This window comes from Papaver somniferum, unplaced genomic scaffold (assembly GCF_003573695.1).
Source record: "Papaver somniferum cultivar HN1 unplaced genomic scaffold, ASM357369v1 unplaced-scaffold_18, whole genome shotgun sequence".
NCBI lineage: Eukaryota > Viridiplantae > Streptophyta > Magnoliopsida > Ranunculales > Papaveraceae > Papaver > Papaver somniferum.
Window position 1 is genome coordinate 2,705,143 of NW_020627707.1, and position 27,589 is coordinate 2,732,731.

At 36.0% G+C, this 27,589-nt stretch overlaps 3 protein-coding genes, 1 long non-coding RNA gene and 1 pseudogene across 5 annotated transcripts; all 5 read left to right on the plus strand.

Annotated features, from left to right (window-relative positions):
- The first annotated feature begins 1,408 nt into the window (after window positions 1-1,408).
- LOC113337853 lies at window positions 1,409-1,919 on the plus strand. Its single transcript, XR_003354455.1, has 3 exons — window positions 1,409-1,487; window positions 1,589-1,673; window positions 1,888-1,919. It is a non-coding gene; the product is annotated as an uncharacterized LOC113337853 (long non-coding RNA).
- Window positions 1,920-1,937: 18 nt separating this feature from the next.
- Window positions 1,938-4,886, plus strand: LOC113337935 (annotated as a pseudogene).
- A 3,361-nt stretch (window positions 4,887-8,247) lies between these two features.
- LOC113337859 (S-norcoclaurine synthase 2-like) lies at window positions 8,248-9,054 on the plus strand. Its single transcript, XM_026583426.1, has 2 exons — window positions 8,248-8,586; window positions 8,675-9,054. Exons 1-2 carry the CDS (start codon window positions 8,337-8,339, stop codon window positions 8,974-8,976), a joined length of 552 nt encoding a protein of 183 aa, XP_026439211.1. The 5' UTR covers window positions 8,248-8,336; the 3' UTR covers window positions 8,977-9,054.
- Window positions 9,055-20,883: 11,829 nt separating this feature from the next.
- On the plus strand, window positions 20,884-21,646 carry LOC113337875 (S-norcoclaurine synthase 2-like). Its single transcript, XM_026583432.1, has 2 exons — window positions 20,884-21,165; window positions 21,264-21,646. Exons 1-2 carry the CDS (start codon window positions 20,916-20,918, stop codon window positions 21,563-21,565), a joined length of 552 nt encoding a protein of 183 aa, XP_026439217.1. The 5' UTR covers window positions 20,884-20,915; the 3' UTR covers window positions 21,566-21,646.
- Window positions 21,647-22,499: 853 nt separating this feature from the next.
- Window positions 22,500-26,846, plus strand: LOC113337765 (probable beta-1,4-xylosyltransferase IRX9H). Of its 2 annotated transcripts, none has more exons than XM_026583363.1 (4): window positions 22,500-24,043; window positions 25,612-25,855; window positions 25,964-26,183; window positions 26,423-26,846. In XM_026583363.1, the coding sequence occupies exons 1-3, from the start codon at window positions 23,055-23,057 to the stop codon at window positions 26,165-26,167; spliced, it is 1,437 nt and encodes a 478-aa protein (XP_026439148.1). In that variant the 5' UTR covers window positions 22,500-23,054; the 3' UTR covers window positions 26,168-26,183; window positions 26,423-26,846. The 2 variants fall into 2 exon arrangements, with proteins under 2 accessions (XP_026439148.1, XP_026439149.1); XM_026583364.1 differs by having other exon boundaries at window positions 26,428-26,846.
- Window positions 26,847-27,589: the final 743 nt, after the last annotated feature.

A 27,589-nucleotide genomic window follows, 5' to 3' on the forward strand; every position in this document is an offset into this window, starting at 1 on the left:
ATAAAACTATTGACATACAACTTCTCTTCTTTAGTTTGAATCAAAATAACACGAGCTATTTGTGAATCAGACCTTTAGTTTGAAATCAAAATAACACGAGCTATTTGTGAATCAGACCTTTAGTTTGAAATCAAAATAACACGAGCTATTTGTGAATCAGACCTTATTATCTATTAAGAACATATTTCATAATGTTTTTCTTCATGTCTTTTGAACTATAGGGTGCCTTTGGCATTTGAGAAACTTTTGTATACGACTCTTTAGATTGAAGGAGGTTATATAAATGTTGGGGATGAATATCTCATATCTGTGCTGTATATGAGTTCCTGCATCTTGAATGGGTGAGTTAAAATATCGTTGGATGCTTACTGAGCATAACGAGTTGGAGGTTGAATGGAAGAAATTCCTATAAGCTGCAATTGTTTAGTGTCTCCTCTAAACTATTACCCTTGTTTCATGTTTCTTGCTTGATGGTCATTTTGGTGATCCAGTAAAAGAAAATACGACAACTAAATTTTGAATGGCAGATAGTAGTTTTTGGTTACATATTTCTCTATACTCCATTATACTGTATGCTTTTCTTAGTTGCCTATGTTTTACGGTATAGTATGGCAATTAGTCGTCAGGTGAAGCCTGACAATTTATTTTCGAATTTGATGTACTATTTTAAGATTTTACATGAATTGGGTTCTTTTTCTGTGGTACAAACTTATTCTATATTGCTTCTATAGTTTTGTTGTGGGAATCCCGCATCAAAACCAGTTATTAACCACCAACATTTGCGAGACATCACAATGGCTGAATATATACATTTCTGATGAGTGCAGTACTGAAATTGCTTAGCTTCATCATCTTAGGTTCGTTCCAGCGCATCAACATCTGTCTAGATCTTCATGCATTTTATTTGTAGTGGGTAGGGATGATGAAACGACGATTTGAATTGGCATCTGCCTCATAAACAGAGTCACTCTTTTGTTTGTCTCAACATTGAGGTTTCAAACAGGTGACTTTTCTGCACGATCTTCGAGGTGCCAGATTCGTATTGTGTGTTTTTTGGTTTGTGGTCGCTTAGGTCAATCGATCATTTTAGCTGTGAGCATAAGTTCACACATACCATTATCTACTTGTGTAAGAACCAAATCTTATTATCTGGTTCTTTTTATAATCGGTGTGGATTCTTTTTCCAGAACATTTAGTTGTAGTGTTTGAATAATTAGGTGTCTTACGTTACTTTGTTTTCTAATAGATTCATCTGTCGTAGTTGTGAGCTTTGACATTAAGCATCTTTGATATAAACTGGATTTTAGATATTTGCTATTCTTTGTTGTGCGCGTAGCATTTCCTGACAGTTACATTTGCAGGCTCCTGAAGAATGTGCTTCACGAGGTGAACCTGTCCTTTCCCATCCAAGTTCTCCAGAATTTGAATGGGATAGTCTTGACGACCTTTCGGATTTTTCAGACGCAGAGAGCTGTCTCCAAAATGAGGTATTTTTCATCTTAATGACTTTATTCGAACTACTTTTATTGTTCAATATGCTCTCATTATTCTCAAGTGAAGGTGCTTGATATATATTTTTTTCTCCGAGGAATCTGTGCCTGAGACAAAAATGATGCAGTTAGTGGCTATGGGATTCTCCATCGGCGAAGTTTCAGCTGCCATCAACTCATCTGGTATGCGTTCGCTGCATTAGATTCATGTTGTATGAGGTTCACCTGCACATCAACTCGTGTTTTATGAGGCTCACTCATGTCAAAACAATAAATGGCAATATAGTTTACTACTGGTTTTAGCTACTTCCATGAGCATCTTTCAACGTTCAGTATACTGATTTACAGGGTTTTTGTTCCGTCGTTCTAATATTTCTCCGCTTTATGGTCATTCCAGATCCAGATACCTCTATTGCAGATCTTATGGATTATATATCTGCTGCTCAAATGGCTGAGCCAACTTCTGATCATCCGTGTGAACTACCTTTTGAGGGCCGTGGTCCTCCTGATGTCAAGAAAAAGAAGCTCGTTAAACAGGAATTTCATCGGGGAAGAGAGATAAGGGCTTGGAGAAGCAGTAGAAAGGAAGAAATGGAGAAGAGGAAAAGATATCTGTCACCTGTTGAAGATGATTTTATAAAGGTCCCCCAACTAATGATTGGATTTGGGGTTCCAAGGCATCCAAGAATTGGGTTTAAGAGGAAGCTGCCGGATGTAGCTATTGGCCCTCCTTAATTTTACTTCGAAAATGTGGCTCTTGCTCCAAAAGGCGCTTGGAGTAGCATTTCTCGGTCCCTATTCAACATTGAACCAGAATTTGTGGATTCTAAATACTTCTGTGCAGCTGCACGAAAAAGGGGATACATCCATAACCTTCCAACTGATAACAGATTTCCCTTACTTCCGATTCCTCCATTGACAATTGCAGAGGCTTTACCACTGTCATCTAGATGGTGGCCTTCTTGGGATGTCAGAAAACAGTTCAACTGCCTACTTACATGCTACGGAAGTGCGCTAGAGACAGAGAGGATACGGAAAGACCTCGAAGGCTGGCAAGGAGACCCTCCTGAACATATTCAAAAGCGAGTTCTTAACAAATGTCGAAAATGGAACTTCGTTTGGACAGCGAAAAACAGTGTTGCTCCACTTTTGCCTGAGGAGGTAGAACTAATGCTGGGTTATCCTAGGAATCATACTAGAGGTGGTGCTACTTCTCAGGCTGAGAGATATAAATCATTGGGTAACTCATTCCAGGTTAGTATTCAGTTAACTTTTGTAACATTTGCTTACTGTTTCTTTTTCTTCTTTCGTTTAGTTTCTTTTGTCAAACAAAGCAGCAGATTAGGTAGAAAGTACAGTTGTAACCACCTGTAATACAACAGTTGGTCTATATCCGCATTGAAAAGGAAATACAGACCCTAATATTTCTTTCCTCATAAATGCTTTAGAAGACATTGTAGAGCACAGAAGTGTTAAGGTATGACTAGTATCTCCTCTATCTCCTAGAGCACTGTAGACTGAGTTTAAGCGTCTCAGACTCCTTCCTTTCATTTTTTCTTCTAGTAAAGCAGGTTAATACCTCCCAGACTCAGGCTTCTTTATCCTACTTCCTTAACCCTGGTATTGTGAATTAGTCTATCAGTCATAAAGAGGCTTGAAAATGACTTATTTGTGTTCTATGTCCTGGTTGGTTGTCTCTTCCAGTTCTCTCTCAGTCGCTGGTCCATAAACTCTATGACCTTGTAGAAAATTGATGATCTGATGTTTTCACTACCAAGTAGGAAAAAAAAATTAAGTGACCGCTTTATTTACCATTCATTTGCCTTTTTTAACTATGTGGTGACTTATCAGATATCTAGCCGAATTTGTTCTGTTGATTGATGGATACAGACTAGATATGTATTTGAAATAAATGTATTACCATATGTAGTGCAACATGTAATGTAACTCTTTCCAAAGTGTATTTGAAACCAATGTTTTGGCAGATGCTGAATTCTGGTTCAATCTTGTGTTTCTTGATGGACTTTTTAGTCTTATCCTTGTGTAAACTGGCAAGATGACAACACTGCCGGTAGCATTGCTTTTCTTTTTGTTTGTTTTTTGGCATCCACTATCATACGTTTCAGTAACTGTGACATGATTTGATTAAACAGATAGTGTGATGAAATTGTGTAACATAGATGCATGATAATGAAGAGATATAGATTTCTAACTCCTTAGATATTTGAAAGATTGTACTTTTGGATCTAAGCGAGACCATTAATATTTTCTCTTTTGAGCTAGGACTTGTGTTTAGCCTTTTGTTGTCTCATGACTCTCATCACTTTTGAGATCCGAGCCTGAGAAAGCAATACCAATTTCTTAGGAGATTTCCCATGATGAAATTTTAGTATCACAACTTCCACTGATTCTCTCATTAGATTAGATAAATTTCTGACGATTATGTTGGCATCTATCTAAGATATGGTTTTTTGTGTGGCGTTTCATAAGTTCGAGATGGTGATGAAGCTGGGGATTTCTGAAAAGAATTTGCAACTTGCAAGGTTATAGCATTAAACATTGATGTGCTTGTGGTTTTCTTTCTACTAATCTGGTTTGGGTTGAATTATGATGGTCACTGAAAGAGATTTTTGGTTACATATCCTCTGTTACATCAGCTTTCAGTTTTGAACTTCAAATTCTGCAAAGTGAAGTAGATGTGCTTTTCTCATTATTGCTGGTCTCATCCAATTTCTGTTGAAAGTGTCGGTTATCTTTCGCTTGATTGAAACCATGACTTTGCATATTTTTGTTGCTTTCATACTCTGAGTAGCACAGTTCTTTATGTTAGTAATAATTTAGATTGATACTTTTGATACCCTGTTTGTGTAATGTTTGAACATTGAATCTTTAGTCTAGAGTTGTTTTCTTCATAAGTCTTGTTATTTTATATCATGAGCAAATTCCACTTATTTTTTACAGGTAAATACTGTGGCATTCCATCTCTCCGTCTTGAAGAATCGTTTTCCAAATGGAATTTCGGTGTTGTCGCTCTTCTCTGGCATTGGAGGTGCCGAGATCGCGTTACATCAACTTGGCATCCCCCTGAGATTTGTTGTTGCTGTCGAAATTTCTGAAGTAAGTAGAAACATCTTCAGAGGTTGGTGGGAGAACACAGACCAGAAGGGAATTCTGATAGACAACATCAATGATGTGACTATGCTCACGGCTGATAAGATAGAAAAGTTGGTCGATTACTCTGGTGGGTTTGACTTGGTTATAGGTGGAAGCCCCTGTAACAATCTTACAGGGAGCAACAGGTGGCACAGAGATGGTCTTGACGGGAAACAATCTGTTCTTTTCTACGACTATTGTCGGATATTGAACACTGTCAAACGTCTTATGAGGGAAAACTAGCAACCGCAGAAAGCTGCACTCCCACCCCAACAACTTATAGAAGAATCACATACTATGATCTGCTGGTTCTGAAGACATTTAATACTGCCTGTAGGAAGGTTAAGGTTATAAAAGCAGTGGAGTGTTGCTTTTTTTTTTTGGCCTGAGGGCAATAACATATTTTTTTTGTTGTGAATCTTGTGATGGTGCCTCAATGGGGACCCTGGAAAGCTCTATGGTCTTATTGGTAGTAGTAGTAGGGGAGAATTTTTGTGTGCTGCTGAATCAGGTGGTTTTGGTTTGGCTTCAAGCTTCATTGCAAAGGTTATTGCCGTTAATCGAAGCACTTGAAAATTAAAGGTGATATTGTTAAAGGTGATAGTGCAATCAGATTCTGTTGCAGTGTAAAGGCTTTCATTTCAGGAAAATTACTCTGGATTATGTTTTGGGCTTTTTAATAAAGTGGTCATGTTTTTGTAATGTATTTCACAAAATGGCCGTTTTTTTGAATGTTTATATAAAGTGGCCGAGATTGACCTTTTCCATCCGTTTTTTTCAAAAAACTGTTAACAGTCGTTAAATACACGCGTGTCAGTTAACCTCCTTAGTAAAAGACAGTTTAACCCTTGGTGAGTCAGTCTGGATTGGTGAGTCAACTCGCCTGAGCCATATTCAAGCCATTATACTCTTCACCCGTGCACAGTCCTAGCATACATCTAAGTTATTTCTGTATCTTCTCTGCAGCACAACAACACATTGTTTTGTTATCTTGGACCTGCAACCCATTGCAATTTCATTTCAGCTACACCGACACCTATAAGCTCCACTAAAACCACATCAACCTTCAATAGCACCACAAACTCGTATACTACAATTCCAACACCACCAGAACTACTTGATTTCTCTTCAGCCAAGACTCATTCAAACAAAGCCATCCTCTTACTCTCCTTATCATCTTAACTGACATCGAACCTAGTTATAACACTAATGTCATCTCAGTTTCATCTTCCTGTAATGAACAAGAGAAACAAATCAAACCCATTAATCCTTGCATTTTGTTGAACTTAGAACCCCTGCAACAACTTCATGATCACAACATGAGCCAACATATGCAGCCACTTCTCATTTTCTCCCTGTAACAACCACCAATTGCAACTGCACCTGCGATTTCATTTCAGCAGCAACATCATCTTCTTAGCCAATCAACCACAACAACTCTTCTTCCTTTCTAAAAAACAACAACACCACATGAGTTATCATCTCAGCTCAAAACTACTCACAACTTGAGCTCAACTCAAGCAACTTTTCATAACCTGGTTATTGCTTGGTTAACAACTATCCATTTTACATCCTTGCCAGTGACTACCAACACCTGCTCATCATAAACTAAAGCAGCAGAACATCAAAATCTCTTAATACTTGTCAATTTGAATTCAAGAACAAACCCATTGCTTCAAATCTGTCACAGATACTCAACAACTACTTGAACTGCACTTCAAACCCTGATTTTTGTCAATCTCCCCAATTTCTTTCATGTCTTATATATATTCCATTTCACATCATCTCGACAAACCCTAACTTCCTAGTTCATCAAAAACCCATGGAAATCAACATTCACAGCTTCTTCTTATCTTCGAACACGATCCTGCATTTTTCTCTTCTTGAGTTCAAATAATTCAAATCCATCAGTATTTCTTCCTCTTTGTTCTTCTCTACATCGATGATTCAATCACAACTGCAAATTAAGTCAATTGATTAAACAAAAAAAAAAAAAGAGCCCCAAACCCTAGAATTCAAACAATCGAAATCAATTGATTTCACCATCTAAACATGTGTTTTCATTAAAGACTAAGTTAATTAACGTGTGGGTTCTAAAATTCTTACCTGGATTTTGATTTCTTCATCCCCGATTTCAACTTCATCTTCGATTTGTACTTCAGCTTCGCTGCTGCATCCAGCAAAACCCTAAAAACTTCAAAATTGTCAAATATCACTAATAAACCATTCTTCTTCTTCTTCACTAATAATTACATCTTCGGTATTGACTGCTTGTGAGATCACTTCTATTTTTCATCAATCACTTGAGTTCAAAGAGAAGAATTGAGAGACAGCGAGAGACAAACATAAACAAGAAGAAATGAATGAAAAGAAGAATCGATAACATAAGGGTGAGGATGTAGTGGTAATTTTAAGCCCCATGATTGACTAAGTCAGCTTGGTGGACCATTTTGGTGGGACCAGGTGTTATATCTAACAGAAAGGCCACTTTATAAAAGATTTAAATTTTTTGGCCGGTTTATTAAATATATGGTAGGAAGCTGGACACTTTGTTAATTTGCCCTTATGTTTTTTTATCAAGATGGTCCAGAATTAGGAAGGAGATTCTAGCAATCCAATTCAGACAAGAAGATTAACTTTGCTGCTGACACTTTTGGCCAAGAAGGGTGCTAGTGTATCCAGAGGTCAGGTTGTAAAGTTTACTGTCAGGCCAACTATTTTGTATAGACTTTGAATGGCTGACTGAAGCTTACTTCAGTTTTTTGTTAAAAGATGTAAAAGGTATTTAGTCCTTCTGGACTGTTAAATTTCCGTTTGGTCTTTTGGTTTCTTGTTGGTCACCTCTGTGGTTAATGAAATATACTGATTTAGCAAAAGAATATGGAAGAATCCTTGCCCATCTGATCATAATCAAAAACTGAAAAAACAAGGTGTACTCTTGTCGGCAACTTCTTATTAATCCTTTAATAATTCTACGAGCCACATTAGAATAATATTGAATCAATGTGGTCAATATAATTTAGAAAAATGGAGTACAATGGAGGTACAAATCAGCTGGAAATCTGCAAGAATACAAGTTTCTCAATTTACAAATGAACATCAAGTGTCCATTCGCCGGACCACCTTCTTAACATCGCAATGTAAACTCGACCAACATGGTCAAGTAATGATATACAATTCAGTGCAATTTCCTAATCACATCATCTATGCCTTAAAAGTGTCCATCATGGCTTAGAAATAGAGTATTTTTAAAATAACAGAACAAAAAGTCCGCTTTAGAAGAAATCCCAATCAACACAAGTATACACGTCTCCTGCTGGCTTTCATCTTCACTTTTAGCAAATCTCCGATGGCTTTCAGTTTATGCTCCTACCTATTATCTGACTCGCCCACACAATGCCTTTAATTGCAGGCTTGCAGCCAGCAGCCTCTTGCAAAGTTTATCGATCGAAACTGCGATACACATGCAAAACTGTAATAAACTAATCTATACTTCAAAAATTATTGGGAGACTGCCAAACTTAATTGTGGTCCAGCTGAAATAAAAAGCCGCCTCTAAACTGGAAAATTTTCGTACAAAGCCTTTATCTATAAAAGCAATCACACAACCGGTAACCAAAATACAAACTCATTCCATCTTGCATCTAATATTTCCAAGAAGTACACCCAAAACATTAGCTTTCAGAGAAAGAAATGAAGTACCAAATTGTTTTTTCAATCTTTTTGTTGTTCTCGTCCATCTATTGTGCGGAGTCACTGAAATATACACTTATCAGCGAGTTGGACGTACTAGGAGTTTCTGCAGACGAGATATGGGCCGTTTTCGCGTCCAATGATGCTCCCAAGATCTTTCAACAATTACTTCCAGGTGTGTTTGAAAAGATTGAAGTTCTTGAAGGTAATGGTGGTGTTGGAAGCATTCTTCGCATTACATATCCTAAAGGTACGTACTTAAACATATTACTACTCACTATTCTGAAATACACTTCTTCTGTAGCGAGTAACTTATAATATTTGCGATAAATTTTCAGGATCTGTACCATTGACAAACAAAGAAAAGTTTGTGACGATCGATAACCGTAGACGTCTTAAGGAGGTGTTGCAAACCGAAGGAGGATACTTAGACATGGGTGTGACATATTTCATGGAAAGTTTCCAGATAACTCCCAAAGGATATAACTCATGCATAATCAAATCCATGGTTAGGTATGAAGTGCCTGATGCTGCTGCGTCTAATGTTTCTCCTCTCATTAGTGTTGAAGGTCTTCTTGGAATGGCTGGAGTTGCAGCACAATATGTGATCGATAATAAGAAAAAAATAGCAGAATATTAATATTAATGGGTGATTATATTTGATGTATTATCATTGCTAATTTGTACTATTTAAATGAACTTGACGTTTTATTTTTAATTTGTGCTATTTAAATAAATCATTGTTATAATAAGAATTGCCGGATTTGCGTGATAATAGCTGTTACTTAACTATTAAAAAAATCCGGTTCAAAGAAGAAAAAAACTACTCCGGAGTGTGGATAGTTTCACCGTCTTCATATGTTTGTAATGTAACCCTCTTAGATGAGGATCTTACAGGGAGAGCCTCCCCCCGATCTTCTAGACTGGACCTTCTTTTGATGCTTTGCAGCCTATGAAAATAATAAATAGCCGTCACTTAATTATGCAAGTCCTGCGATGATAAGTAAAAGTAAGCATTTCGATGAGCCGAGATAGCATTATTTTAGTGTATAAAAACAAAAATTCTTTACAAACAACGAAAAAAATCGAGAAAAAAAAAATCGTCCCTATCTTCTCTCAAAAATACCGGTCACTTGCTGTCCTCTACGGGGCCCGTCGGGACCCAGAAAAAAATTTAAGTCTGACGGTTTCGCCTTAATCAGTTTTCTCGGTCCGTAAAGAATCATTGGTATAAAAAACTACTAATATACAAATAGAACATAACTCTTTTAATAAGGCTCATAAACCAAGTCAAATAACATTGAATGAAATGGATATCTATTACAGGATAATCATATGCCTTAAATAGGCAATGATTATGACACACTTCTTTCACACACTTTACAAGACCAGACTGGTCAAGTCAACTAATGTTGATTTGACTAATACAGATTATTACATTATTTAATACACCCCCCTCAAACTGATAAGGGCACACAAACAGTTTGAAAAACACAGTCTGGAGCAATATGTGAATCACAAAGACCTTGTAACTGAAAGCAAAACTAAGAAATAATGTCTGCAGAAGTGCCAAAAGAAAGACCCTGCAAGTGAACATCCATGAGAGACTGTAGAAGCTTGAAGAAGATGGGAAAGCAAAGTCCTTTGGTAAAAATATCTGCAATTTGATCCTCACTAGCAATATGCTGAAGTTTTAAGAACCCATGCTCCACCAGCTCTCTAATTGTGTGATATTGAATTTCTATGTGCTTTTTCCTGGCATGAAAAACAGGATTAGAAGCCAAGGATAAAGCCCTAGTATTATCACAAAGAAATAATGTTGGAGTTGCAACTGAAACATGTAATTCAGACAACAGATCAACCAACCACTTTAACTCTCCAGAAGCTACTGACATACACTTATACTCAACCTCTGTTGAGGATTTAGATACAGTTGGCTGCTTTTTAAAAGACCAGGATACTAAATTGTTACCCAAAATACTGCATAACCTGAAGTTGATCTTCTTGTATCTGGGCACCCAGCCCAATCAAAATCAGTGTAAGCTTTTAAATGCTGTAAACTGTCTTTCTTTAAAGTAATTCCTAGACCAATAGTACCTTTCAAATATCTCAAAATCCTTTTTACTAACTGTAAGTGAATATCTGAAGGAGAATGCATGAATTGTGATACATAATTAACACCAAAACATATATCAGGCCTTGTAATGGTTAAATACTGCAAGCTACCTACAAGTGTCATGTATTCACTAGCATTAGGAAATTTATTTCCATCATGTAAAGATACTCTTGCTCCTTTAGCAACTGGAGTATGACAAGGTTTACTATCAAGCATGTTGTCTTTTTCCAACAATTCAAGTGTATACTTCTTTTGTGTCAAAACAATAGAATCGGGTCCTCTAACTGCTTCAATTCCCAAAAAATAACCCAATTCTCCTAATTCCTTCATTGCAAACTCTTGTTTAAGAGAAGTAATTAATGAATCAATCAAACTAGATGAACTTCCAGTAAGAAAAATATCATCCACATATAGTAAAAGAACAAGCATTCCTTGTGGAGAAGAAAACACAAACGTGCTATTATCTGAAATTGCCTTCTTAAAACCATAATGAATCAGAAAGGAACTAAACCTATGAAACCAAGCCCTGAGGGCTTGTTTCAATCCATATAAGCTTTTCTTCAGTTTACAAACATAATTTGGAGGATAATCAGGATGTAGAAAACCTTGAGGTTGTGCCATATAAACATTTTCATTGAGATATCCATGTAAAAAAGCATTACTAACATCCATTTGCCTAATCTGCCATCCATAAGCTAAGGCCATACAAAGAACAATTCTGACAGTAGTAGCTTTCACAACAGGGCTAAAAGTCTCATTAGAATCTATGCCATCTTGTTGATCATACCCTTTTGCAACTAATCTAGACTTAAGTCTATCAATTGTTCCATCTGATTTTTTTTTAACCTTGCAAACCCATTTGGATCCTAAAATGTTCATATGAGGTTCTGGAGCTACATAATCCCAAGTATCATTATCTCTTAAAGCTATATATTCATCCTTCATTGATACTTTCCAGTCAGGAATACTCATAGCTTTCTTAAAGGTTTTAGGCTCAGAGACTGTAGTTAACAAAGAAGCATAAGAAAAAGAAATTGGATATTTTACAGAACAATGGGACAAATGATCTGGAAACTGTTTAGGCTTAGTAATACCTGTCTGAGACCTAGTAACCATAGTAGTTGAATTAAGATTATCAGAAGAATTAAGAACACCAACAGGTAAGGAAGAAATAACAGTGTCAGATGGCAAAGATGGATGAAAAGAAGCATTTTCAGGGGACAAAGATTCTGTAAAGTAAAACTGAATTTTATCAAAAGTAACATTTCTGGATATTTAAGACTTTTTAGTAATTGGATTGTAACATTTATAACCCTTATGTAAGGGACTATATCCAAGGAAAATACACTTTATTGTTTTAGGATAAAGTTTATCAACTCTTCCATAGGCTAAATGTGGATAACATACAGTTCCAAAAATTTGTAAAAAAGAGTAATCTGGAGTTTCACCAAACAAGAGTTCAAAAGGAGATTTGAAATTTAAGAGTTTTGTAGGTGTCCTGTTTATAAGATATGTGGCAGTTAAGAAAGCATCATACCACATATCCTTAGGACAAAAATCATTAAACAACAAGGCATTGCCCATTTCAGTAATGTGTCTATGCTTTCTTTCATCTAGACCATTCTGTTCTGGGGTTTTAGGACAAGAAATCCTAAGCTTAATGCCACTTTGTTCAAGAATAACCTTAAAAGGTCCTTTAACAAGTTCAGCAGCACCATCAACTTGAAAGGAAATAATTTTTGTAGAAAATTGATTTTCAGTGTGCTGTTTAAAATGAGTGAAGCATTGAGAAGCATCAGACTTCAATTCCATTGGATAAATCCAATTGAACCTACTGAAATCATCAATAAAAACAATATAGTATTTATAACCATTTAAAGAAGGAACAGTTGGCCCCCAAACATCACAGTGAATAAGAGAAAGAGGCTTATTTTCATGAGAATCAGATAAATGAAAAGGTAATCTTTTGCTTTTAGCTAGCTGACAAGGATGACACAAAGAAGGTGAAATAGGAGTTGATAAAATAATTTGTTTTGAAGAATTTAACTTTTGAACTATAAGGTTAGATGAATGACCCAATCTATTGTGCCACACTTGAGAAGGATAAGACAAAGAGGCTGACAAGGACAAATTGTGAGAAGGGAACAAAACAGAATGATATATGGGATACAAATTGTTAACTACATTCCCTTGAGCAAGCAAAGCATGAGTAGTCAAATCTCTTATCTCATATCCATAAGGGTGTAAATTGAAATAACAATGGTTATCTCCAGTAAATCTTGCTATAGGGAGTAAATTATGTTTCATTTCAGGTACTAATAAGACATTTTGGAGCCTAAAGGTAGCAGTAGATGTATTAATAACTGAATTTCCAGTAGAAGAAATAGTAAGAGACTTACCATTCCCAACTTGAACTGTCTCCTTTCCCTTGTAGCTAGAAGAATTTTGAAGAAGACCATCATTTCCAGTCATATGAGCAGTAACTCCTGAATCAGCCAACCATTATGGAGTCTCAGATGTAGAAGGAGCAGTAAAATGTGAAAAATGACCCTCTTCTGACATAGATTGTTGTTTTTGAGCTACATTTGCAGAACTAGTACTTGGAGGTGGATAATATCTGAAATGGCACCTACTAGCATAGTGACCCTTGATACTACAAATTTGACACTCAACCTGAGAAAAATCTCTTCTCCCATTAACAACACCAGAAGAAAAAGCTTCATAAGAACCAGTTGTAGGTGGTTTCCAATTTTGAGTGTTTTTATTAGTACCATATCCACTACCTTTATTGCTAGCAGTATTATTTTTATTCTTTCCTCTCCCATAACCATTGCCATTATTGCTACCATTATTACCATTTCTTGAATACAAGGCAGAAGAATTTTGTGCATCAAAGACTAAACTTGTATCCTTATGCTGATCAAGAAGCCATTGTTCATGGTATCAATCAGGTCGGTCTGATATTTCATCAAAAAAAATTCTCATCAAAATCTTTCTCTGCAAACAATTTTTAATCAATACCTTTTAGCAGATTTCTGAATCATTACAAATATTTTTCACAATAATCTTTTCTTGATTCAATTCTTCAAACAACTACATCAAGATCCTTTTTAGGGTTCTTTATTTTCTGGCTCAAGCAACTTTTTCAATACTATTTGATGTCCGTTATTGTTTATACAAGGAGAAACAAGATGAATCCAAACACAAATTCCGTTGTTGCTGATGGTAATTTCATCATACCCTTTTCTAATATTGGAAATTTTGTCTCAGTGAAATTAGATTCTTCAAATTATTTTCTATGGCGTGACCAATTTGAGTCGATTTTATATTCTGTTTCTTTATTTGGATATGTTACTAGGGAAGAAGTAGAACCAGAGAAGAATGTTACTGTTAATGGAGTTATTTCTCTTAATCCGAAATGGGTTTATTGGAAGAAAGCTGATTCTTATGTTATGAGTTGTTTGAAAGCTACGTTTACACCTTCTGTTTCTGGTGATGTATTGGGGTTGTCTTCTGCACAACAAATTTGGTCGTTTCTTGAAGTAAGCTTTAAAAATCAATTCATGGCTAGGAAGAGTATGTTGAGAAATCAATTACATGGTTGCAAGAAAGGTAACTCCACAGTTCTTGTTTATCTTAAAAATTTAAATACTATTGCTGATTCTTTAGCTGCAATAGGAGAAAAGGTATCTGAATCTGACTTAGTAATGTATGTACTCAGTGGATTGGGAAGGGAGTTTGATAGTTTTGTAATTTCTGCTCAAAATACAGATGTTCCCTTTACTTTTGTTGAGATAAAACCAAGGCTATTAAACCATGAACAATGGCTTCTTGATCAGCATAAGGATACAAGTTTAGTCTTTGATGCACAAAATTCTTATGCCTTGTATTCAAGAAATGGTAATAATGGTAGCAATAATGGCAATGGTTATGGGAGAGGAACGAATAAGAATAATACTGCTAGCAATAATGGTAGTGGATATGGTACTAATAAAAACACTCAAAATTGGAAACCACCTACAACTGGTTCTTATGAAGCTTCTTCTTTTGGTGTTGTTAATGGGAGAAGAGATTTTTCTCAGGTTGAGTGTCAAATTTGTAGAAAGAAGGGTCACTATGCTAGTAGGTTCCATTTCATATATTATCCACCTCCAAGTACTAGTTCTGCAAATGTAGCTCAACAACAACAATCTATGTCAGAAGAGGGTCATTTTTCATATTTTACTACTCCTTCTACATCTGAGACTCCACAATGGTTGGATGATTCAGGAGCTACTGCTCATTTGACTACTCATGCTTTGCTTGCTCAAGGGAATGTAGTTAACAATTTGTATCCCATATATCATTCTGTTTTGTTCCCTTCTCACAATTTGTCCTTGTCAGCCTCTTTGTCTTATCCTTCTCAAGTGTGGCACAATAGATTGGGTCATTCATCTAACCTTATAGTTCAAAAGTTAAATTCTTCAAAACAAATTATTTTATCAACTCCTATTTCACCTTCTTTGTGTCATCCTTGTCAGCTAGCTAAAAGCAAAAGATTACCTTTTCATTTATCTGATTCTCATGAAAATAAGCCTCTTTCTCTTATTCACTGTGAAGTTTGGGGGCCAATTGTTCCTTCTTTAAATGGTTATAGATATTATATTGTTTTTATTGATGATTTCAGTAGGTTCAATTGGATTTATCCAATGGAATTGAAGTCTGATGCTTCTCAATGCTTCACTCATTTTAAACAGCACACTGAAAATCAATTTTCTACAAAAATTCTTTCCTTTCAAGTTGATGGTGCTGCTGAACTTGTTAAAGGACCTTTTAAGGTTATTCTTGAACAAAGTGGCATTAAGCTTAGGATTTCTTGTCCTAAAACCCCAGAACAGAATGGTCTAGATGAAAGAAAGCATAGACACATTACTGAAATGGGCAATGCCTTGTTGTTTAATGATTTTTGTCCTAAGGATATGTGGTATGATGCTTTCTTAACTGCCACATATCTTATAAACAGGACACCTACAAAACTCTTAAATTTCAAATCTCCTTTTGAACTCTTGTTTGGTGAAACTCCAGATTACTCTTTTTTACAAATTTTTGGAACTGTATGTTATCCACATTTAGCCTATGGAAGAGTTGATAAACTTTATCCTAAAACAATAAAGTGTATTTTCCTTGGATATAGTCCCTTACATAAGGGTTATAAACGTTACAATCCAATTACTAAAAAGTCTTAAATATCCAGAAATGTTACTTTTGATAAAATTCAGTTTTACTTTACAGAATCTTTGTCCCCTGAAAATGCTTCTTTTCATCCATCTTTGCCATCTGACACTGTTATTTCTTCCTTACCTGTTGGTGTTCTTAATTCTTCTGATAATCTTAATTCAACTACTATGGTTACTAGGTCTCAGACAGGTATTACTAAGCCTAAACAGTTTCCAGATCATGTGTCCCATTGTTCTGTAAAATATCCAATTTCTTTTGCTTATGCTTCTTTGTTAACTACAGTCTCTGAGCCTAAAACCTTTAAGAAAGCTATGAGTATTCCTGACTGGCAAGTATCAATGAAGGATGAATATATAGCTTTAAGAGATAATAATACTTGGGATTATGTAGCTCCAGAACCTCATATGAACATTTTAGGATCCAAATGGGTTTACAAGGTTAAACAAAAATCAGATAGAACAATTGATAGACTAAAGTATAGATTAGTTGCAAAAGGGTATGATTAACAAGATGGCATAGATTATAATGAGACTTTTAGCCCTGTTGTGAAAGCTACTACTGTCAGAATTTTTCTTTATATGGCCTTAGCTTATGGATGGCAGATTAGGCAAATGGATGTTAGTAATGCTTTTTTACATGGATATCTCAATGAAGGTGTTTATATGGCACAACCTCAAGGTTTTCTGCATCCTGATTATCCTCCAAATTATGTTTGTAAACTGAAGAAAAGCTTATATGGATTGAAACAAGCCCCCGGGGCTTGGTTTCATAGGTTTAGTTCCTTTCTGATTCATTATGGTTTTAAGAAGGAAATTTCAGATAATAGCATGTTTGTATTTTCTTCTCCATAAGGAATGCTTGTTCTTTTACTCTATGTGGATGATATTTTTCTTACTGGAAAGTTCATCTAGTTTGATTGATTCATTAATTACTTCTCTTAAACAAGAGTTTGCAATGAAGAAATTAGGAGAAATGGGTTATGTTAAGCACTTTTTATCAAAAAAAGGAAAAAAAAGTGTTAAGCACTTGACGGCATATCTCAAACAGGTTGTAAGCTTTATTAATAGCCAAATGGAAGTAGCTGGGCCAAATTATAATAGAATGCAAAAGTTGTATTACAATACGATGCATGATGAAACTCTTCAAATCTTTGAAAGATAACCAGAACAATATCAAACATTCATGACACTGAGATTGAAAATATGAATAACCCTATGACTTCCTCTGGAATTGGACTATCTCTAAGTGACTATGCAGGTACAACTATTGAAGCTAGGGGATCCTATGCAGATTGCACAAAAAGGGAACAATTAGAAGAAAAAGGAGCCGAAGCTGCTTTCTGATGGGCAAATAAATGGAGTGGGTATTCAAATCATATTCCAAAGAAGATTCAATCCAACTCTGAAGTTGTTGATGGGAAAATGGGAAAATACGTCGATGCTAGACAACATAGATATAGAATTAGTAATGATTTTGTAAATCAAACAAATGATGTTATTAATTTTAAAGTCAATGACTTTATTTTTACCTTTAGATATAGTATAAAAAAAGCAGCAGACATCTCCATCTTTTGTAGCCGTAATGTTGTTGAACACATATGGAAAGAAGATGCTCTAATTGCTATTTTGAACAATCTATATATTAGGAACTGTATCAATGTTGTAACTGCAAATGATACTCAGTTTTCTGAGAACAATCATTATTATTATCATGAATTGTTAGATAATAGGAAATAAAAAACCAAACTTATTGAGCATTCCTCTAAGTACTACCTCCCCAGTTTGGCGATCCTTCACAAGACAAAAAGAGTCATGGAATTCAAAGAAGACATCATTATCAAGGCAAAATTTAGAGACAGATAGAAGATTTTTGGAGAGATGGGGAACATGAAGAACATTGGGAAGAAGAAACTTACGAGTAGGAGTAGCAAGAATACCATCACCAGTATTAGAAATAGGCAAAGAAGAACCTCCAACAGTCTGAATATGATCAGGCCCATTGTATTCATAATGAGTGTGAAGGTTGCGAAGATCATTGGTCATATGATTTGTCGCACCACTATCGGGAAGCCAATCATAAGTATAAACAGAGTTGTGAGATGCAGCATAAGCAGCGGGAGCAGTTGGTCGTCGTCCTCTAGTAGCATTATTCTTGAACAGTGGGCGTTTGTCACGGGAAGGATAGGTCACTGTATTCAACCTCTTGCGACAATCACGAGCATTATGAAAGGGTTTAATACAAATTTGACAAACAACAGCTAGTTTACCGTCTCGTGTAAGCGGAATATCCTCAGTGCGATTTACAGAAGCAACATTAGCAAGCGGTGAAGAAAGAGCTACCTGATTTTGTGTAGTGACACGAAGATTATAGGAGAGAAGCATGGATTCAAATCATCAGTTGTGATGACACCCATTGTGGTGATTAAGGATCTAACAATTGATTCATATGACGAATCAAGACCCTTAACAACAAAATGACGAAATTCTTTATCAGAAACTTCAACACCACTAGCAGCAAGGGAATCCACGATATTCTTCACAGATTGAATATAATCTGACATGGTTGAGCTTCCTTTCTTGATGGATGAAAGCGACTCCTTGAGATGTATAAGGTGTGCATCTGTTTTAGATGCAAAGAAAGCATCGAGTTTTGTCCAGATGGAGGAAGAAGTATCACACATTTTAACCTTGGCGAGAATAGGGGAAGTGAGAGATGACATGATCCAGCCGAGAAGTAACTTATATGTGCGCCTCCAAGACAGAAATAGTGGATTAGGAAGGTCATTAATCAGGGCCGGAGGAGCTGGAAAGGAACCATCAACGAATTTCTCCAAATCATATCCCTGTAAATAGGGTGTGAACTGAGCTCTCCATAACAGGTTGTTGGAACCAGTTAATTTTTCAGAGATAGCACCATGAAGACGTCCAAAGGGTGTGTGATCCATAGAAACTGAGGACGTAGCAGAGAAAGACCCAGAAGATTGAGAAGACATAGAAAAAGTGGTGGAAGAAGAGTCAGAAGAAGATTGAGAAAAGGAAGTAGCCATGAAAACAGAAGCTGTAGGTAAGAAAAAAGATGAAAAGAAGATGAAAACCCTAAAACAGGTCGTATTTTAGGTAAGAAAAGAAGATGAAAACTCTAAAACAGGTCGTAGTTTTGATCGACCTGTCTGATACCAAAACAGAAATTGATTTTGTGTAGATTTCTCAATGTGAGAAACCTAAGGTGAAAAACCCGTTTATATATATGTAGTGTTTACAAAACTTGTAATACAGGGAATTTAGCCGTGACTTGGCTTACAAGATATAACAAACTAAACCAAAGCTATATACAAGAAAACAGTATTTCAATAGGAAATAAAAACCAAACTTTCCTATTATCTAACATGAATCAATAGAATGAGGTTTCACTCCTCTTCTAGGAAAAAAAAAGTGACAAATAACCAAGAGGGAGAATTGCACCTCGTTGCTTAGGCGTTGACCCGAAAATGATGGAGGAAATGAAACTTGAAACAAAAATACTAGACCTACAAAGGTTCGTACGCACCAGTTTGCATCGTGTGAGATAATCCCATGGGATCCCGAGCACAAAAACCCATTGTCTGCTAATTTGTCAGGGGAGAGGATTGTCTCATACCGTCACACACGGGACAAACCATCTTGAAACAACTCACAGTAAGTTTTGCAGTTGTGAACTTGAAACTCAACAAAGTTTAACAGTTGTCATTAAAAAGATTTCTTTGTCATCAATTAAATTTGAAGTTTGACTATTAAACGTAAGAAATTGTATTGTTTTCATCCTTTAAAAAGAGATCATTTTGCTCGCATAAATTCAAGAAAACAAAGGGGGAGTTCTGTGTTTGTTCTTTTCTTTTAATCATCAAATGGATTTTGCAATGAGTTAGCACCAGGAGAAGATTTAACATCAAGTTTCTTTTCTGCATACATATTCTTTTTCTTAATTAAAAAATATCAAGGATACAGGCTATCACCTGCCCTTAAATCTCTCAACAAGATACAACAACACTCAGTCCGGTCCTCCAATAAACTCTGCTACTTAGTTTACGGATCTCAGTTTGTTTTGAGTTTGAATATTGACTGTGTAACAACTTCTATAACAGCCTAGTTGTGAATCTGAGTATAAATAAAAATCTATCTCTCCACTGCAGAACTGTGGAAGAATTCACCAAAACCCTTTTTGCTAAGTAAATGAAAAGACCAAGTATCAAGTTTATTGCACTCTTGATCCGAAATCTATTTCTATAACTAATTATTTTGGGAAATCAATCCCAAAATATAAATTATTTTTGCCGCCCCCTTACAAATCATTTTTGAAAGGTTGTTTGGATAGGATATGCAAATGTCAATCCCACATATTAGAAGCAAAATATTTTGCTTCGTAAAATTAACCATTTTACTTCTAAAAATCATTTTGAAAATTAAATTCACAAACTTCTAATTTTTTTTGTTTCTACAAGTTCAAAAGTGTTCCCTCCGTTTCAAAAAGACAGTCCGCTTTGACTTTTACAAGATATTAAGGAGACCGTAGTATTTTACTTGACTGTCCTTAATTATTTACCTATTTTATGTTAATAAAAATGTAAGTATTAAAAATTGTCTAAAATTGTTAAGAGGATTGTAATAGGAAATTAAAAAAGAAAAATTAAAAGATATCGAATTTATGGAGTATAAACTCTATAAGGAATTTAATTCTAGGAGCCAAATATATTGTTTTTTAAAAAGAATGAAGGATATATTTATTTCTTTAATTATATAATTTTTTTAATATTTTAATATAATAAATTGAAGGTTATTATAGAGAGTTCATTGGAAAGACACGATTATAAATAGAAATTGGACTGTCTTTTCGAAAAAGAGGGACTAACTTTTATAGTAAACGGTATTCAAACAAGTTAAACAGGTATCCAAACACCTGTAAGCATATTCGACCAGACTACGCATTGCCTGTAAATCAAGTTGCAGCCCCCTTGGAAAGTTTATTGACTGAAACTGCCGCAGACGTGCCAAAGTGCATTAAGATAAACTATACTTTCTCAAAAATTAATCGTAGACTGCCAAACCCACATAGTGAATTAAATTACTTAATTAGGAAATAATAGCCGCCTCCAAGCTGGGAGATGCTGTTTGAAATCCTTACATTTTTCTATAAATGCAATCACACAACGGTAAGCAAGATACAAAACTCTATCCATCTTACACCCAGAACATTAGATTTAAGAGAAAGAAATGAAGTCCCAACTTTGTTTTTCAATCTTTCTGTTGTTTTCGTCCATCTATAGCACAGAGTCACTGAAATATACACTTATCAGCGAGTTGGACGTAGTAGGCGCTTCTGCAGACGAGATATGGGCCCTTTTTGCGTCTAATGATGCTCCTCAGATCTTCCAGCAATTACTTCCAGGTGTGTTCGAAAAGATAGAAGTTCTTGAAGGTAATGGCGGTGTTGGAAGCGTTCTTCGCATAACTTATCCAAAAGGTACGTACTTTGAGATATTACTCATTATTTTGCTCATATATTTCCTTCTTATCTTCCATCGGTAGTGAGTGACTTATGAGTTTTGCCATGAATTTCAGGATCTATACCGTTGACAAACAAAGAAAAGTTTGTGACGATCGATAACCGTAGACGTCTTAAGGAGGTGTTGCAAACGGAAGGAGGATACTTGGACATGGGTGTAACATTTTTCATGGAAAGTTTCGAAATAATTCCCAAGAACTATAAGTCATGCATAATCAAATCCATGGTCAGGTATACGGTCCCTGATGCTGCTGCGTCTAATGTTTCTCATCTCATTAGTATTGAAGGTCTTCTTGGCATGGCCAAAGTCGCTGCAAAATATGTCATTGATAATAAGAAAAAAATAGCGGAATATTAATTTATATTAATGCATGATGTATTATCAACTCGATGTTTTTTATTTTCAACTATTACTAGAATAATTGTATTTGCGTGATATTAATCATTAATTAATGTTAATTGTTGAATTGTAAAACAATTGAATTACTAATTTATAACTCATTTGTTAATCATAATCGTAATGGTAAGCACTTTGTAAATAAGTTATCTGCTAATCTCTAGCTATATCTAAAGGATAAAGACAGGACTAAGAGACAAAACACGCGGTGGGCCAAAGACCAAGAGGGAGGGATGAATTGATTGCCCCCTCCTGGCTTAAGCGTTGACTAAAAAATGCCAGAGGGAAATGAAGTATTGACCTTGAAAATCAATTAAGTTTGACAATTGCCATGGAAGAAAACCAAGTTCATTTGACTAGTATAACCACAAGAAAGGATATTGTTATCAACCTTTAAAATGAGAATTTCATTGCTTGCACACATTAGAGAAAATTAAAGGGATGTTTTTCTTTCATCCGGTTTTGACAGGAGGTAGCAACTAAATCTACATGATAAAATGTTGATCTTTTTTTTCAAAAGGAAAAAAAAAGGCCACGATAATTTGATAACTTTATAGCACGTTTTTGTACAATTTTGATCCAAAATCCTCTCAAATAGTAAAATTCTCCAATTTTTTGTTTGTGAAACTCCTTAAGAAGACTTGGGGGTCAGGACGTAGCCAGTTCAAAACAACGGCACACCCTGCCAAACTGATTCTCAAGCCTAGTATTTTAGGCGGTGGCGGAGCCAGTTAAGAGTAAGGCTGTGCAACTGCACACCCAGCCCAACTGGTTCATAAGCTTAAATATTGCTAAATATTAAGATCCAAGCCCATTTTTCTGTAATTGCATCCTAAAAAATATTCTTGCTTCCCCTTTAGTCTAAAGTCTGTCTCCGCCGCTGGATTTAGGGCTCCCAAGTCTTGCAACCATCGAAATACTTCGCTTCCCAAGAGTTTCCGGCTCCACTCGTGTAAATTGTAATGGTGGTCATTGTTGTCTTTCCGGCCTGGGAGAGAAACGGGCAATTCACCCCGTTACAAAAGCGTGGGTTATATTGGCCGTGTCTCCTCCTCCTGGTCATTTTCCCCATCATTACCTTTACCTGGCCGGAGTGAGTCGCTGAATCTCTCCTGCTCCGTTGTCCATACAATTAATGGAGTCATGGCGGAGATTCCTGAAATCAAACCCCATCTTATTACTACTGCTACTACTTTTTCATTGTTATTATCATCCAATAAATATCAGATCACTTCAATTCATATCTCTTGATTCAATTTAGATTTACCTAGTAAATACCAATTTCGTTGTAATTAATTCTCAGTTTCTGATTCTATTTTCTATCTTTACATTTCCTTATTTTATTATATGCAATAATGACTATATTCTTTGATATCTTTCTTTAAATTGATTTATTTGGTAGTTAATTCCAAGAATTTTTTTTCATATACTGAGTGTGTGAAGTTCAGTAATGGCATCAATTAGAAGAACATTGTCTCCAATGGCAAGACCAGAAGGACAAAATGGAAATGTTCTTCATTCAGGGCCATCTCCTTTATCTAGGTCTATTTCGTATAGTAGGAGAGAGCCTGTGTTGGTAACTACATTTTCTGATTTTGTGGATTCGTTTTCAGTTCTGTATCGAGTTAAGTCTAGATTACTTGGTGTTTTTTCGCCTTCGCGTGGCGTAGAAAGATCGAAATCGAAAAGACGAGCTGGTTGGAGGAAATTGTATATCCATGTCTTCATTTGTTTTATTGTTGGTGTTGTCATGGGTTTGTTTAGTTTAGTGTCAATGAATAAGGACGAAGCAGTGTTTCCTTTAGATGTTCGTTCGTCTAGTGAAAATGCAAGCATTGATACTCCTTTTGATGTCCATTTGTCTAGTGAAAATGCAAGCATTGATACTCCTTTTGATGTCCGTTCTAGTGAAAATGCAAGCATTGGTACTCCTTTAGATGTCAGTTCGTTTAGTGAAAATGCAAGTATTGATACTCCTTTAGATGTCGGTTCGTCTAGTGAAAATGCAAGCATTGATACTCCTATTGAGGAAAATGGTGGGAGAATTCTTAGTGAATTCGAATTGATACAGAATGATACTGTTCTTGTTCCTAGGAAGCTTTTGATAATTGTTACAACAACATATACTAGGCCTTTTCAAGCTTATTATCTGAATCGCCTATCGCACACGTTAAGCATGGTGCCACCTCCAATGGTTTGGATAGTTGTGGAAATGTCTAACCAAACTACTGAAACAGCAGGCATTTTGCGCAAAACTGGAATAATGTATAGACATTTGGTATGTGGTAACAATATATCTGATATAAAGGATGGAAGTATTCACCAAAGAAATGTGGCATTAGCTCACATCGAAAAGCATCAACTTGATGGGATTATGTACTTCGCAGATGAAGATAACATGTATTCTATCGAGCTTTTTGAGCAAATGAGGGATATCAGGTACTTTTTATCAACTTGAGATTTCTTTTGATACCTTTAGTTATGGTAATTTTATATGTGTTGTTGCTTTAAACTTATCTGTATACTAGATGAATGAATAACTGCCACTCCCATTGCTCTGATGAATCATGGTTCTACTGGCAAAGACATTCCACTTTTGCTTTTCTAACGGATATACACGTCTAGGGTTAGCAAAACTGAAATCCGAGAGGCACGCTAGTTACTTTTAAGAAAGTTTCAGAACCAGTATTGTTAGAAATTGTCCCCATCCAATGCATTTATTTCTTTACATAATGAGTTCACCACGTGTACGATACATTACTAACTGGCCACTAATTCTTAAAAGTGTATGTCGGCGTCATTAAATCCATAGAGAGGATATATGCAGCTTATATAAGGAAGAGCGTTTTGACATTAAGACATATACGTACGTATAAGGTTAAGTCAACCTATCCCTGGAAACTCTTAGGTTTAGTAAATCATATATAACTGCTGACTCTGTTATTATGTGAGTACTTAAACATTATTGTGGTGTGTCTGTACATCAACTTCGTAAATGCCCTGAAGCAAAAGGAAATAATTTGTCGTTTAACTTTGGTTGCAACTACTTAAAACTTAGTAAGAATATATGTACAGTTGATCTGAACTTGTCTTTTTGATATCCTGCGTTGTCGGTGGAGTTGCTTTGCCATTTTTGCCTTTAATGTGCTCCCCTCACAAATATGTGTATATCCATTTTCGTCTGTTATTAAGGGCATCTCCTTGTGTAGTATTCATTTTCTTCCTTGTTCGCTCGATCCATAACCATTTTAATCTAAGAAGGAGGTATTGTATTCTGCCAGAATTCTGTTTGGTAGTTACCATGAGATTGACAGCAGCATATTTTTTCATTGAATGGCATATTTGTTAGAAATTGTCCCCATCCGATGCATTTATTTCTTTACATAATGAGTTCACCACGTGTACGATACATTACTAACTGGCCACTCTTCCAAGAAGTGTATGTTGGCGTCATTAAATCTGTACTTAGGATAATGTACTCTAATTGGAATATGAGATTCCATTATATGCAGCTTAGATAAGGAAGAGCGTGTTGACATTAAGACAGATACATACTTATAAGCTTAAGTCAAACTCTTAGGTTTAGTAAATCATACATAACTGTTAAGTATGCTATTATGCGAGTAGTTAAACATTATTGTGGTGTGTCTGTACGTCAGCGCTTCGTGAATACCCCGAAGCAAAAGGAATTCATATGTTTCGATTGCAACTACTTAAAACCTAGTATGAATATCTGTACAGTTGGTCTGAACTTTGTCATTTTGATATTTCACGTTGTCGGTGGAGTTGCTTTGCCATTTTTGCCTTTAATGTGCTCCTCTCACAAAGATGTGTATATCCATTTTCGTTTGTTTTTAAGTGCATCTCCTTGTGTAGTATGCATTTTCTTCCTTGTTCGCTCGATCCATAACCATTTTAGACAGAGAAGGAAGTATTGTATTTTGTCAGAATTCTGTTCTGTAGTTACCATGAGATTGACAACAGCATATTTTTTGATTGAATGGCAGACGTTTCGGTAAATGGCCAGTTGCAACGCTGACAGAGAACAGAGCAATAGTGGAAGGTCCTGTTTGTAATGGCTCCCAAATTAGTGGATGGCACACAAATGAAAGAATTGGGAGAACCAAGAGGATTCATGCTAGCATGTCAGGTTTTGCATTCAACAGTACTATAGTCTGGGACCCGAAGAGATGGCACCGTACTACTCTTGAACCTATTAGGCAGCTCGAGAAAGTTAACGAAGATTTCCAAGTGAGTTCTCTTCAGCCATCCTTCACCCAAAAGATGTTGCATAATATGAACTAAAACCTATCTAGGGAGATATGTTTTTCTCATCGCGTATTTGGTTGAGATATGCAGGTGAGTGCATTTATAGAACAACTTGTCGAGGATGAAAGCCAAATGGAGTGTTTAGTTGACTGCTCGAAGGTCATGGTTTGGCATCTCGCTCTGGAGGCTTCCCATCCCTTGTATCCTCATAGATGGCATCTCCCTCTGGAGGCTTCCCATCTCGATGAAGATATGCTAATTAATAGAACTCTACAAACAAAAGTGGCGCCATAATGTGGAAAACAAAATGGTAAGACTCATAATATGAGATTTATTTCATTGATTTTTACGTTTCTTTGTGAATAGTCAAAGGGGTATTCTTGTCTCATCCGAAATCATGTTTTTTTTCGGTTGAGGTCTTAAAGGGAATATAAGTACATCATTAGATTCTTTCTCTTTTTGAAGGAAACGTCACCACTTTCTCATTTATTGGAAGATTAGAACTCGTTATCAGTTTACACTGACTTGTGTATTTATATATTGATCCAGGATAGGATTCACAAACAAATGCAGTTCCTTGGTAAGTTACAAAGAGAAATTGCAGAGGAAGGGCCAGAACCCTGAAAGCTACCATCTGTATCGATTGTGGCATGTAAATTGTTAGGTCAGGCCAAGAGAATGTTTTGCAGACATGAAATTTATGCTATCAGATTCCTTTGTTCTTGTTTTTTCTGAAATTTAGGTGAAGCTGTTTATGCAGTCATATTTAGTTTGGTGTTGTGCATTGTCGCTTTTGACAGACATGCAAAGGCTGCAACAGCTAGGTCAGAAGGAGCGGAACCATCCGCCATCCCTTGCAGGGAGATGCATGGTTCTTATGTGTAATTTATGTTTTCTGTGCTTTGCTAGCATTTCAGTACTTTGGATAAGCTGGGTAGGAAAATTCAAACCTGCTGGGCATTGCCAGAGAAAATTCAAACCTGTCCTTCTGCTATTATAACAGTCTGCAAACCGTAGGTGAACAACCAAATACAAGAAGTGCAAAGGTATACAACCATTTTCAGTATGCCATCTTGAAAAAAAAAACAGACATTGTTAACATGGTTGATTTTGAGGAGTTTCTCCTTCTTTATAACAGTTTTTTGTCAACATTGGTCAGTCAAATGCAGTATAAATCTGGTGCAGTACAACCACCAATATTATTACTGTAAAACCTCCCATCTAATTGGTGCTTGGTGGTGCGTTTTGATACTGCTAACTTTAAATGGAATGAGTCCATTGACCTGGCCTTCAATTAAGCATTCAGTTAACAGCGGTGACGATGGCAAATTCTCATTGAAAGGAAGTGCAGAAATTAGCTTATATTACAGGCAAGGGTACACTTATTTCTCTGCAGACCCAGTTGATAATCCGCTATCCTTAAAATTTTGTAGGAAATCCAGATCATATTGGTGAGTTTAGTAGTCTGGCAGTCATTTCACCATTCAGCGGATGGCATCTATATGAAGAAAATCGTACTAGTTGGAAAACCTTAGAATGTATAAGAGTAGTTCCTATGGACTCAACAAACTTGTAGTTTGTTTATTTTGCTTCCACTATGGACTCAACAAACATGAAAAAAAGATGGACAAACCAACAAATTTGAGGGTTTGTTGAGTAAGGTTGTAGAATAAACGTGCGCTTGATGTACAATCAGGCCTTGGAAGTAAACACGCG

Bases quoted from the DNA above. Each gene is read 5' to 3' on its own strand.
- LOC113337765 (XM_026583363.1), top strand. From the start codon at position 23,055: ATGGCATCAATTAGAAGAACATTGTCTCCAATGGCAAGACCAGAAGGA. The intron at 24,044-25,611 runs GTACTTTTTATC...ATTGAATGGCAG, and splicing joins GAGCAAATGAGGGATATCAG to ACGTTTCGGTAAATGGCCAG. The intron at 25,856-25,963 runs GTGAGTTCTCTT...TGAGATATGCAG, and splicing joins AAGTTAACGAAGATTTCCAA to GTGAGTGCATTTATAGAACA.
- LOC113337875 (XM_026583432.1), top strand. From the start codon at position 20,916: ATGAAGTCCCAACTTTGTTTTTCAATCTTTCTGTTGTTTTCGTCCATC. The intron at 21,166-21,263 runs GTACGTACTTTG...CATGAATTTCAG, and splicing joins TCGCATAACTTATCCAAAAG to GATCTATACCGTTGACAAAC.
- LOC113337859 (XM_026583426.1), top strand. From the start codon at position 8,337: ATGAAGTACCAAATTGTTTTTTCAATCTTTTTGTTGTTCTCGTCCATC. The intron at 8,587-8,674 runs GTACGTACTTAA...ATAAATTTTCAG, and splicing joins TCGCATTACATATCCTAAAG to GATCTGTACCATTGACAAAC.